The 14,338-nt window shown below is 39.4% G+C and overlaps 1 protein-coding gene across 3 annotated transcripts in view; it reads right to left on the bottom strand.

Moving 5' to 3' along the window:
• Positions 1-14,338, bottom strand: part of ITPR2 (inositol 1,4,5-trisphosphate receptor type 2) — a 499,981-nt gene that overhangs the window by 380,805 nt on the left and 104,838 nt on the right. For all 3 annotated transcript variants that reach the window (XR_003519864.2, XM_027593395.2, XM_027593396.2), the window contains 4 exons: positions 13,302-13,400; positions 12,941-13,024; positions 12,491-12,637; positions 7,531-7,626 (listed from right to left, as the gene is read on the bottom strand). Coding sequence is in view for 2 of the 3 variants with exons in the window: in XM_027593395.2 (XP_027449196.2) it covers positions 7,531-7,626; positions 12,491-12,637; positions 12,941-13,024; positions 13,302-13,400 (426 nt within the window). In the remaining variant the exon portion in view is untranslated. The remainder of the gene's footprint in view (positions 1-7,530; positions 7,627-12,490; positions 12,638-12,940; positions 13,025-13,301; positions 13,401-14,338) is intronic.

Genomic DNA, 14,338 nt, shown 5'->3' with positions numbered 1-14,338 from the left:
AGTTGGTCAAGCGACTGCCTTCGGCTCAGTGCATGATCCTGGAGTCCCGGGATCAAGTCCTGCATTGGACTCCCTGCTCAGCGGGGAATCTGTTTCTCCCTCTGACCCTCCCCACTCTCATGCTCTCCCTCTTCAAATAAATAATCTTTAAAAAAAAAGTAAATTTTGAACTCCCTAAAACAAAATAGCACTATATTGATAGTGCTATTCTTAACTAGCTTGCAGTTTATGTGCTTTGTCTCTATAGTTAGACTACAGAAGCTTCAGCATATGAAATGGTCTCAAAGCAAATGAGACCCTTCATTTCTACCCAAGCAATAGCCTCATTACAGTTTTTTGGAAAACTTGGCCTCCCTGTAAGTACTGGTTAAAAGAGAATATGAGAAGTATATGTATAAGTAGGAAGTCTATGTACAAGTATAATTTTGAGGGTGTTTTTTTTTTTCCTCATTTGTGCTTAGATTTAAGATTGCAGCCCTTTAAACTCACTTTGAGATTTAACGTGGTCATCTCTGGATGTTAATCATTTAAACATTACACAAAATTGATGACCTCAGATGTGTATGCATGCTGGAAATAATTGGAAAGGAGATGTCCCAGTGACTGAATTAATGTCTTTCTCCTCTACCCTGCAAACTCCCAAAGGACAAGGACAAAGTGTTGATCACCTTCGTTTTCTTCACAGTATTAACACAGTGCTTCCACCTGGTAGGCAGTCAATAAACGACTGTGTACTGTTGATTAACAGTGGTCAGGGTTTCTCAATATCGGCACTACTGGCATTTGGGGCCAGATAATTCTCTGTTGTAGCAGCTGTCCTGTGCATAGATGTTTAGCTGCATCCCTGGCCTCTACCCACTAGATGCCAGTAGCTCCTTCTTCCCAAGCTTGACAATAAAAGTGCCTCCAGACATTGTCAAATAGCCCCTGGGCGACAGGACCACCCCAGGTGAGAATCACTGGTATAGATGAAACAACGCAAGTCTGCCATTGAACCCAAAGACTGTCATTACCTTGTTTTTGAACTTTGGACAAAGTACATCACCTCTCTGAACCTGGGTTTCCTTTTCTGGAAAGTGAAATGATTGGATTTACAGCCTCAGTCTCTCTCTGATTCATCCATTGGATTATCTAGTATTTACTGAACATAAATTCCGTGTACAAGGTATCCAGTGGTGAGCCCCTAGATTCCACCCCCCACCTCCAGTTACCTGGCTTACAAAAAAATACCAGTGCTGGATAAAAATTATAATCATAATAACAGTAGAAGTAGTGATAGTAATAATAACACTACTCCATATTTTTTGTCCCCTTCTCAATGGAAGTGAGGGGACCTAATAGTTGCTGAATATATTTTATGTGCAAGGTGCTGAACCCTCCATATCTTCCTTAATTCCAAAATAATCCCATGAAATATATACTATGATCTTTTTTACACACAAGGGAACTGAGATTCAGAGAGGTTAAATATCTGCTTTAAGTCAGATAGACTGTGAGCAGTATACATGGGATTTTTTTTCCCCACTACACTAGGCTCTCTTTGCCACACTGGCCAATATAAACACCATATACTCAAAAGCAATTCAAGAATTACATAATCCAATTTACCAGAAATGCCTCAAGCACATTAAAGTAATATTTGAAATTATCAATACGTGTCTGGAGAATGGAAAGGCTGAGGGAAAAGAGTAATGCCCTACCAGATCCTGCTCCTCTGACAGGAGCTGCCCCTTAATGTGAAAACGGCTCTGTTCTCATCTTATTTTTTATTTTTTTAAAGATTTTATTTATTTATTTGACAGAAAGCGAGATAGCGAGAGCAGGAACACAAGCAGGGGGAGTGGGAGAGGGAGAAGCAGGCTTCCCGCCAAGCAGGGAGCCCGATACGGGACTCGATCCCAGCACCCTGGGATCATGACCTGAGCCTAAGGCAGATGCTTAACGACTGAGCCACCCAGGCGCCCTCATCTTATTTTTTAAATATACCTTTAAAAACCTATCTCAGAGGACTGTTTTCCCTTTATTACTGTTCCTGCTCCTTCACAGCCCTGATATGAAAAGTCAGTCCACCCCTACTTCCGCTTCCTGGCTTCCTTGTCGTTCCTCCACCCCCTGGATTCTGGTTTCCACTAAAAATGCTCTCAATCACAAATTGCTGTGTTCTTGCCAAATGCTGTAAATACATTTTGTTCCCGAGCTTTTTCGGTAGCACTCACTCCTTTTTGAAACTCTAGCCTCCCTTGCTTGACATTTGCGAATTTCAACCCATTGGACTTTCCAGCTGCCTCTCTTGACTTCTCAGGCACCCCATCTGTTGTCCACCCTTGAAAGATGATGTTCCCCTGAGGTCCACCTTCAAACACCTTCTCACTCTCTTCATACTGCCTCATGATCTCATCCATGCTGATGCTGACCAGTCGAGCCAATCCCCAAACTTCTAGAAGATGTGAACCCTGTGCCCATCAGGCATTTTCACCCAGACATTTTACAGCACCTCCAATCAGACTGAGTCAAAACTGAATGGATTATTTCCTCATCAGTGCTGCACCCCTTCCCATTTTCCCTAAATTGGGAAATGACATCACCAGTGCTCCAAAGCCAGAATCCTCCAACTCCTTAACCTTCAACATTCTGTGGATTACAGCTCCATTGCCTCCATGTCCTAAAAATGTCTTCTCCCCTTCCCCTTCTTGCCATTACCAATGCCACTCCCTTCGTTCAAATCCTCAAAGTTCCCTGAAAGTATCAGACCTTTGTCTCCTATCTGGGCTCCCTGTCTCTGAGGTGATCCCTTCCAGTTGCTAAGGCTCCAGAGCAGCTCTGTCAACTGGAACTTTCCCTGTGATGATGGAAATGTTCTATATCTGTGCTATTCAATACCCTGTAGTTATTGAGCCACCTGAAAGGTGACTAGTGTAACTGACAAACTAACTTTTTAATTTTAATAGCATTTATTTTCATTTAAATAGCCAACATGTGGCTACATTAGCCATTGCAAATTCTATAGCGGTCCTCTTTAAACACAAATTTATTTAGAACACTGTTCTTTATACTTTAAAAATAAAACCAATTCTCCTTAGCTTAATAGATATGGCCTCAAAAAAATCAGCTGCCCTACATGTCTGGCCCTACTACTCCCCTCCCACCTTCTAGCACCACTTCCAAACTCACACATAGCCTATGCGTGATACAAATATGTATCATCCACATAAAACCAGTTTGTATAATACCACACACCTCCTTGCCTGTGTAAAAGCCATCCTCACCGCCTGAACATGCTTTCTCCCCCTTCCCCACCTGCCTTACCCATCCACCAAGCAGCGCCTCCTCCGGCCTCCTCACCATTCCTTGTACCCCCTGGCATTTTAGTGCCTCCCTATAAGCAAACCACTATTCCTATTGCTATAATACATTTATCACACTGTACTGAGACCGCCTCAAGGGCAGAAATTAGATTTTCTAGGGACATCACTGGTGTCTACCAAATGTTTACAAATAGCTATTCAGCCTCAGCCTCTAAGGTAACTACTTCAAACATCATTCCTCTTACGAATTAGATAAAATCCAAACCTTTCAATCAAAATCTTCAAGCAAAGGGATCTGTCACTCAATAATTCCTTTTAGAACCCCTTTCCTTGAGCCAGGCCTCCCTTTTTTCATCGTCTGCCTATGATTTGGACATTCCATAACCCTATCTGTGTCTCCTAGGCAACTTCTACAATGATTGTCCTTTTGTTTCTCTACCAATCTGTGTCTATTCCTTTCTCGGCGAACCAGGGAAAAGTTCGCCCCAAGCAAGAGCCTTCTTTGGCTAATTTCCTGCTGACCTAACTCCACCTGCACACATAATCAGCCTGACATGATCCTGCCTGTTGACCATCCTGTGGCCATTTATTGTAGACTGTCTTCCAAAGTAGGAGGTCAATTCTTTGAGAGCAGAGACATTCCTCTGTTTCCTTCTGTACATCATACTCCACCATGCTATGCATTTATCAGTCACTTAAAAAGCATATATTAAAGATGGTATGAAATCTTAAAGAGGATGTCTGTTGCTGCTGTGAATTCCAAAAATAATTTTTCCCAACTCTTGCATTTTCAACATCCTATGATGTGTGTCTTATTTTTTTAAGAGGTACCTAGATATTAAAGATAAAATTTAAAAAAGTAAAATAAAAGCCATGGAGACTTTCTCTCCTATGAATAAGGGTATAATATAAGAAAATAAGTAAGACTAGGAAGTTACAAATCCAAATGTTGGGAATGATTTGAAATTAAAGACTAGGCATTTTTAAAAAGCAAAATAATAAAAGGATAAGCATTGTGCTTTAACTACTGTCAGGGGCTAATTTCCATCTGTTGTAGAATTGGAACTGGAAATCAATTTTTTTATCAAGTGACAATGACTACAATAACTGTGATTTTGCCACACCTGAGTAGACGCTTTCACACTAGTAGGACACATACCTCCTGAGATGTGACTATACCAGGATCTTAACTGACCTTAGTTGACAAATGAAATATAAAACCCTAACCTATGGATGACAGTATTTTGAGGCTAAAATTTCTCTTTTGATGGTAGAATACTACACAGAAGCACCCATTCTATTTTACTAGTTAAAATCAGTAGAAAATAAATTCCTAGTTTTCAATTTTTAGAGATGTATCTAATGCTTAATTCTCCTTCTTTCACCTTGCCATTAAAAAAAAAAAAAGATGTTATCTCAAGTATTAAAGGTCAAAGAAGAGATCCTCCAAGTACACCAGACTCTTTAATGAACAAAATAGCATCTGGCATTTAAAGTCATATTCTCTAAAGACAGAATAAAGAGTCTTTCAAAGTCTTTTCAAGGAATGAACTGCTTTCTATTTCTCAATTTTTAAAAAATTCCTTTATATATTGAGGTCTTAGATCTTCATTAAAGTTAATAAACAATTTAATTCTTGGGGCGCCTGGGTGGCTCAGTCATTAAGCGTCTGCCTTCAGCTCAGGTCATGATCCCGGGGTCCTGAGATCGAGCCCCACATCGGGCTCCCTGCTCAGCGGGAAGCCTGCTTCTCCCTCTCCCACTCGCCCTGCTTGTGTTCCCTCTCTCGCTGTCTCTCTCTCTCTCTCTGTGTGTCAAATAAATAAATAAAATCTTTAAAAAAATAAAAATAAAAAAATAAACAATTTAATTCTTAACAATCTGGTCATTTGAATGTGTCAATGATACAAGTTTTAATTGCAGAAATTAACTAAGAAAACTAATAATGTATAATCATGTCAGTTTGCTATAGAATGTCAGTAGTTAATATAGCCATTGATTGAAGTAAATTAAGGAAGAAGAGTCACTAACATAAGATCCAAGAGAATTTTGATACTAATTTCTTATCTTTTATAGGACATCTAATAGACTTTTCTAATTCTTATTTTTTTTTTTTAGGATTTTATTTATTTGACAGAGAAAGAGATAGCAAGAGAGGGAACACAAGCAGGGGGAGTGGGAGAGGCAGAAGCAGGCTTCCCGCTGAGCGGGGAGCCCAATGCGGGGCTTGATCCCAGGACCCTGGGCTCATGACCTGAGCCGAAGGCAGATGCTTAACGACTGAGCCACTCAGGTCCCCCTAATTCTTATTTTAGACAAGATTCTCTACCTTACTGCTTAATTTTGCATCAAAGTGTTATTTTTCAAAAAAGTTACTTCAAAACATTCATGGTGTAAACAGCCCATAAATTGCAAAGCTATATTTCATTTATTGGAATAGATTCATAAATAATAAGTCAGATATTTATAAAAGTAAGAGTAATCCCTATTTCTCATAATAACTTAACCATGCCAGCATCACCTCCTGGATGCTTACCATGAGCCACACGTTAGGTCAAGCACTTTACCTCATTTAATTACCTTAATACTCATATTATATAAATGTTGTGATTATCCCCATTTTCCAGAGGAAAAAATTGGAGCTTAGAGAGATTAATTTGCCCAAACATGGCTCCAAATGCCACTCAGATACAAATCCCAAAATCTTCTTTCCATCCTCTAAGCTTATAGAAGTCTGAATAGCTTCCTTATATTCATTCATTCATTCAAAAAAATATTCATCAAATCCAATCCTTTCTAAGTACCAGGCACTGCCCTAGATGCCGGGGACACAGTGGTGATGTTAAAAAACAAAAAAAGAATCCCTGCCTTCAGAGAGCATACATTTTGACAGAGAATGTTGAGAAAATACCGGGGACACAGTGGTGATGTTAAAAAACAAAAAAAGAATCCCTGCCTTCAGAGAGCATACATTTTGACAGAGAATGTTGAGAAAATAAAATGTACAGTAAGTGAGATAGTGGTGAGTACTATGAAGACAATTATGGCAGATTAATAGGAGGCAGAAGGTAATGGTGTTGAGTGTGGTTTAGACAGGGCTCAGCATGTTTACAGAAACTTCCTGTTTCCCACACCTTTTCCTCATCACTTCTGCATCCCCAGTTCCTTATCCTCCCTCACATCCAAAACCAAAAGTTGGATAAGTAATACTAAAAATTCTAAAGCCAAATTCTGGTTTTGAATCCCAGAAGAAACCCTATATTGAAAAATAAAAACAGAGATGAGGAGAGTAGAATGAATGGGTATTTTCATGCATCTAAAAAACAAATATTTTCAAAATTATTTTTACACTGGATAACCAAACTTTAATTAAGTCATTTCTAAAACTTCAATGCTGTTACTTCTAGCCACCCTTCATAGCTACCTGACTGTCAACATGCTTTTAGTGGAGAAAGAAAAGACCTTTATTTGTTTTGACCATTTTTATTAACAGTTTCAGGACAGTTCAGTGTCTCAGGAAGAAACACCTTTCCTCTCCAATGGTTTGAACAATAAAAGCCATCCATCAGTGAAACCAGTTTCAGTGAAGATGACCTGAAACTATCAAGGCTCTACTACACCAACAATGAGTTGATCGTGTCTCCAGTGCAGACATTCTGAAAGAGTGAAGCTAATAAAAAAGTCTAGAACAAATTGCATACATATGCAAATTAGATACTCTATTGCCCTCGACCTTAAAGTAAACCAACCACCAGTGTTCTGTTGTTATTGTTGTTTTAATTTTTTTAAAGATTTATTTATTTATTTTAGAGAGGGAGAGAGAGAGAGAGAGCATGAGCACACGCACGCGAATGTGGGGAGGGGCAGAGGGAGTGGGAGAGAAAGAATCTCAAGCAGACTCTGGGCTGAGCACGGAGCCCAATGCGGGGCCAATTCCAAGGCCCTGAGATCATGACCTGAGATGAAATCACAGTCACACACTTAACTCGCTGAGCCCCCGAGGCCCCCCTTGCTGTTTTAATTTTTAGGATAAAAATCATTGCAAGGCTTCGATTAATATTCACGTTTTAAGAATAATTTATATGCCGATCCAGATCATGATAGACAATAATCAAATTTGGTATAATGACTGTTCCTATAAATACAACATCTTTTGGAGAACCTAATTGCTTATTTCACTATTTCAGAGTCAGAGATTTAATAGCACTGTATCCATTAGTCTTACCTCTGCAGCTAAATAGTTCCCAGTTGCAAGGTGTTTAAATCTGAACAAGCTGTTCCATTGTCCAGCACCCCCGCGGCATGGGTCATGGTGAACGACCTACAGACAAAAAGAGCAACAACAATAAAGCCTAAAAGATATTCATGTTGCTGGCAAGCAGGTGCCCACAGTTTATACAAAGCGTTCGCCTGTTAATGCTAACTTGTCAAATCCAATATATGTTTTCATGAGAGGACAACATGGCAGAAAAACAAAATTTCCCACAAATGGGCAAGAGGCATAACAGTTCGCTCACTGTGTGCATGCATGAGGCTCATGCCTTAAATGTGTAAATATGGTCTTGCTCCAAGAGACAGGTTTCCCAGGCCAAAACTGGAAATACTGAGGGGTTCTCCCCCATTTGTTATTCAAATATTCATTCAACAAATCATATTAAAACCTTTCTATACATCAGGTACTCTTCTAGGCAACAGGGTCACAGCAATGAATGAGACTAGAGCTTTCAATAAATAAGATTTGGCAAGTGCCAGGAGGAAATAAGCAGAGCGCATGACTGAATAACTAGGGTAGGCTTCTTGAGATGCTGCGATTAGCCCAGGCCTGTCCGACATGACATGTGAGCTGAAACCTGCAGGATCAGAACGAACAGTCACGTAGAGAGATTGGAAGATAGCATTCCAGGCAGAGAGAACCACAAATGCCAAGGCCTGGAGCTCTCAACGAACTTAATTCTTGGCCCTTTCCACATGTGCTTTTTTATTAATACCATGGCCTTAGATACCTGTCCTTGGAATTGGCCTTGCCCCAGATGCTGAGCCACTAGGCTCACTGAGAATAAAAGGAGATGCTCTGAAGCAGGTGCCTTGGGGCAGTCACAAAGCCTACAATTTGCAGCCTGAAGATGACTGTGTTTGAGTCCCAGCTCTACCAGTTCCTACGGTATGATCGCAGCAAGTAATTTAACATCATCAAGCCAGTTTCATCATGTACAAAATGATTTTAATTCATAGGATTGTTTTGAAGATTAAGTACTAGGGAACTTTTCATTATTCTCCCCCAACAGGTGACCTTCTTTTTGGTAACACTGACCCCTCCCCTTGGAATCCTGCACAGCCTCAGATTCTGTGTGCTGCTGTATACAACCTCCTAATGCTTTTGCTAGACTCTAGCCTCCAGGTCTTCCCCTACTCTGATAGTTCAAATAAGATAATAATTATGAAAATACTTCAAAGTGGAGGAAGTCTAAAAAAGAACCACTCTCCCTGTGACCAAATACCTACCCATCCTCCAAGGCTAAGTTCTAAGTTCTCAAATCAAACTTCTTCCACAAATCTTTTGCAATCACACCGGCTACCATCGAACTCCTTTGACGAAGGCATAGATACCTTTGACACTCTGATCAAATCTATTGGTGGTCTCAGGAACATACATACACATTTGTATACAGCTGCTAGAAGTTCATGAATAACTTGAAGCTCACCACGGATCCCGGACTAAGAACTGCTATCCCAGACACTAGTAGGTCTAGCAATACCAGTACGATGCCCTAGGGGACAACTGGAGATACAGAAAGGAGGGTGTTTTCATTCATCCAGTGATTTTGGAGGGATGCTACTGGCATCATCGGGCGTTGGCTAAGATACTATATATGCTGCAAGTCTCAGGGGAGTTGAGCGCAGGCTAGATATTGTGTGTGGCACTCGGGCCCCACCCCACCCTTCCAAGCGCTCCTCTCGGTATCTCTGTGAGGGTGGAAAGCCCCACCAGCAGGGTTCTGGAGTCATTCCATTAGGATGGAAAGCAGAGAAAAGTAGACAAAAGCTTCCTCTTCAGGGTCCGATGAAGGGGCTCCTGCAAGGTGATGTGGGCACCTCCTGAAGCAAGGGGGAGAGGGCTGAGGGCTCAGAGGAGGAGCAGTGGTGATTTTCGGCATTGCCTGATCTTCAAATAAGACCATGTTCCCTACCCTAGTTTTCCCCGTCCGGTCCTTCCAGTAACACTGAAACCTGATTTCCTACACCAATACCTCTTTGCTTGAAACAACCTCAACCACGCTGACTGACACAGCGCACCATAGAGATATGTCCCACAGCCCACCTCGTTCAAACCTCCTGCAGAAATGAACCTGCCACAAACAGAAATTGGTAATACTTTAACATACAATCATATTAAAAAGTTTTCATAACAAGTCGGATGACAAGTCCAGTAATTGAAGAGAAATTCACTACGAAGCTTAACTGAGTGTAAGACATTATTTCAGAATTATTAAATAATGGATTCATTCTCTCCATGTTGACTGCTTGGTATTTTCAACTACACGTGTTGTTGGAAAGGATTACGATGCAGTGATACAGTTACAGCAAAATCTATCAAACTAATAGTAAATAGATAAGAGAAGATTCACAATTCCTTTAAAAGACTTAGAGCCAAATATCACATAGGTGGAGACACATGAAATGAGGGGAACTCCCTGTATGGGGAAGTCACTATTTGACTTTTTTATGACTGTATTTTATTAATAAAGCTTTAAAATTATACCTCACATTATTGCTATCCCTATATTTCTTTAATTCTTTAGAGCACAATGAGGGGTGCCTGGGTGGCTCAGTCGTTAAGCGTCTGCCTTCAGCTCAGGTCATGATCCCAGGGTCCTGAGATCAAGCCCCACGGCTCCTTGCTCAGGGGGAAGCCTGCTTCTCCCTCTCCCACTCCCCCTGCTTGTGTTCCTGCTCTCACTGTGTCTCTGTCAAAAAGTAAATAAAATCTTTAAAAAAAGTTCTTTAGAGCACAATGGTAAGAAGTCTACGGCATGAAAAATACATATTTTAATTATGTATTTATTTGGGGGCTGCCTGTTATCTTTCAGGCTTAGCCTGATAAAAGACATTGTCAGGTAGACTTCATGGAAGAATATAAGGTAGTTTTGGTGATGGTTGTTTTTCCTGAGACTTTCTCAATTCCCTGTAAACCTATCCTCTTGAAGGATAAGGTCTCTTCTGAATGCTAGAGACTGAAAGTATGCCTCAATATGTAGTGGGGTTTCAAGAAAGAAAATACGCGTTTTGTACTAGTTCATCTCTATTCTAAACCATGTCATAACTTAGAGAATTGTTGTGATGTTACATTTATAATTAAGGTTCAGCTCATTGGCATAAACATCATACTTCCTCATTTTCTGTCTCAATAGTCTGTAATTTGTGTTGTTATCCCTATTTCAATATGTTTATTTCCTTTTTTTTTTAACTATGGACAAATAAATGTGTTCTGTTATTACTTCCCTTAACACAAGATCATGAGATAGTCAAGGGCCCACATTTACCCCTGCTCTTTCATTTTCCTGTACTTGTATAGAATGTCTTTTTTTTTTTTTAAGATTATTTATTTATTTATTTGAGAGACAGAGAGAATGAGAGAGAGAACGCGAGATGGGGGGAGGGTCAGAGGGAGGAGCAGACTCCCTGCTGAGCAGGGAGCCCGATGTGGGACTCGATCCCGGGACTCCAGGATCATGACCTGAGCCGAAGGCAGTCGCTTAACCAACTGAGCCACCCAGGCGCCCCAAATGTCTTTTTTTTTTTTTTAAGATTTTATTTATTTGAGAGAGAGAGAGACAGCGAGAGAGAGAGAGAGAGTGCACAAGCAGGGGGAGCAGCAGAAGCAGAGGCAAAGGGAGAGGGAGAAGCAGGCTCCCCATTGAGCAGGGAGCCCAAGACAGGGCTCGACCCCAGGACCCCGAGATCATGACCTGAGCTGAAAGCAGACACTTAACCGACTGAGCCACCCAGGCGCCCCTGTATTGAATGTCTTCTGATTGTCTTGTCTTCTACCACTTCTTTCAAATCCAAATGTATTCATTCAAGATAGGTACAAATATTACACCTTCTAGAGTAATTATTTACATGTTGAAATACATATTATTTTATTATCAATTATTTATGATAAATTATTTTCCTTTTGTTTTTTCTAAATTGGCATTTAGGGATGTCATTAATTTTTAATAATGTAAATCTATAAGTAATATTACCTATGAATTTCATTTTAAGATATTAAAGAAGTGTCACAAAATATATGCTGTAAAAGGGAAGTGATGGGTTTAAAACAGTTGAGAACCACCGCTATTGGCCTGGATGTCCATTAAATCAGGATGGAACTTATCAAATGTCGGCTTGTTCATAGGTAATTATGTCCATCTTATCTCCTCCACCACACAGAAAGATCCTTTAAAGAAAAATCCATACCTTACATTTTCTTAATTACTCTACCATATTGGCAACATTTAAAAAATACTTTTTAGGGCGCCTGGGTGGCTCAGTCGTTAAGTGTCTGCCTTTGGCTCAGGTCATGATCCCAGGGTCCTGGGATCGAGTCCCGCATTGGGCTCCCTGCTCAGAGAGAAGCCTGCTTCTCCCTCTCTCACTCCCCCTGCTTGTGTTACCTCTCTTGCTGTGTCTCTCTCTGTCAAATAAATAAATAAATTCTTTAAAAAAAAAAAAAGAAATACTTTTTAAAGGATGGATGAATTCTTAACTATGGTCTCCTCATCCAATAAAAATGGCATTCCCCAGAAGAAACAAATTTTTTCTCTATGACTGTACAGTTCTGGTATCTGTCTTTACCTAAAGTGAGTGAAAGTTCCATCATAACTCCAATGCCATTTGAGGCACATCACCTGCAGTCCGATCAGTCTTGACAACATTTCACAATGCATTTTTAAAAAAAGCAACCTCTATATATTCCCTTATTAGATGAAAGAGAGAGAGACAGGAAAAGAGATGCCCCAGAGAGGATAGGTAAAGGAAGCAGCAACATTTCAAACTGATCACAGTAATGAAGAGTTAGTCCACAAATACTACTGTGTTATGGGTTTATCATAAATGATGCATTTAACAAGAAAATAATCAGCCTAGTAACTCTTGTCTTTTTTATATAAATATTTATTAAAATCCAAAAAATATTTGTGCACCTCTATTTCCCAGAGCGCTTTAGAACTGGTAGCAGAAGTAGCTGACTGACGCAAGGTTGTCCGAAGGAAGATGTGCTGTTTTTTCTCATATTCATCACAAGTCAGAAACTTCTCTTGTTCTGCATGAAACAACCTAACAACATCACCCTAGGAAAACAGGAAGAGAACACTGTATTTCCAAGAGAAGTCTGAACAAATAGACATAAGAAGCAGATGTCTCCTGGTTTTGCTACTCTGGGCCCTTCTGCTACTTAGTTGGCTTTTAATGATTATTTATACATGTCAAACTATAGAGAAGAAAACTCAATGAAACACTCATAGTGACTATATTAAGGTTTACAATCATCTTCTGAACTATGAATACTACTGAATACACAGGTTTTACATCCAGAAGTTTAGTAAGACTACTTTCAATTCTTCTAGCAAATTTTCCATGTAGCACATACTTACTCCTTTTAGTACATCCTCTCGATAGGAACTATATTTCATGAATAAAGTGATTTTCCAGCTAGTGTTGCAATTAACGGCATTCACCTATTAATGAAGAATGTGAAATTGTAAAACTGTGATTCCATTTTATACCAGAAATTATTCCTCCAACTAGTAAAAAAGAGAAAAAAAGATAACTCTGGACAATGAAGTATGTACCTCAACACAAATACCATCCAAAAATAGTAATTACCATCTACGCAGATCTTAGTAATATTAATTAGCATAATCACGTTCATGATAACAATGAATGAAGCTGTGAGGTTTTTTTTCCTCTCATGATAAAAATAAACAAATTCATTTTCTTTCCTCCTGAACTTACCTCCTTACATCCTGGGTTATCGAGAAGCTCTATGTTGCTGGCATGCAGTGGTTGTCCTGCGTTCACAGGCATCAAAACAACTTTATCACCCACAACAATCTAGGAATCAGAAATAAGTTGTAACTGAGACACCAAGCAGATCTGTGGTGCTATATCTGAAGCTAGAAATAACTGCAGGGAAGTCCAGTTATTGACCTAATACCTGGTCTGGCTTCCACACAAATCTTAACTCAATTCTTTTTCTCTTTGAGTAAAATATTTTCTGATAAATGATCATCTAGTCATGTTTCATAGTGCCTAGCAGCCTGGATTCATAAAACTAGTGTGGACCCTTTTCTTATTAGTCTCCCATTTCAGTAAGAACTTTTTCAATGTCAATAAATAGGATGTTACCCCTGCATCCCGGGGGCTTATGCCGTGAGTGCAGCAGCAGAGCAAGTGAATGCATCTGCCACAATCAATCTGCCTAAATAGTAGAACCACATCAAGTGCAAGCAGAAAGTGTTATTCATTTGTATTATCTATGGGATTAAAAACAAGTCTGTTAAATTTGAAATTTCCCATCATCCCCAAAATACATTAAATATTCTAATGTCATCTGGATCCAGGAAATGCCCAATTCGGTATGACCTTGTAGAAATATGCTTATTGTTTGGTCCTGGAGCATCTGCTTCATTCTTATTTTAAACATCCAAAACTAATATTGCTCTTTAAATTTTGAAGTTCAGTTTTAAATTAAAAAAAATTTAACTTAAAATTTTTTTAATTAGGGGGTGCCTGGCTGGTTCAGGTGGTAAAGCATGCAACTCTTGATCTCAGGGGAGTAGAGATTACTGAAAAAAATAAATAAAATATATATAAAAAAATTTTTAGTTGGTTTTGGGAGAAATGCTCCAGAGAAGTAGGTCGAAGTTGATTTTTCATTTATGTTATCATTAACAATGTCCAATTTATCTTCAAGAATTTCTATTCATAACTCAAATTGTGGGAAATGAAGTTATGTTTTCTTTTTTTTTTTAATGATTTTATTTATGTAT

The sequence above is a fragment of the Zalophus californianus genome, chromosome 9, assembly GCF_009762305.2.
Source record: "Zalophus californianus isolate mZalCal1 chromosome 9, mZalCal1.pri.v2, whole genome shotgun sequence".
NCBI lineage: Eukaryota > Metazoa > Chordata > Mammalia > Carnivora > Otariidae > Zalophus > Zalophus californianus.
This window is presented reverse-complemented; position numbering and strand designations above follow the sequence as displayed.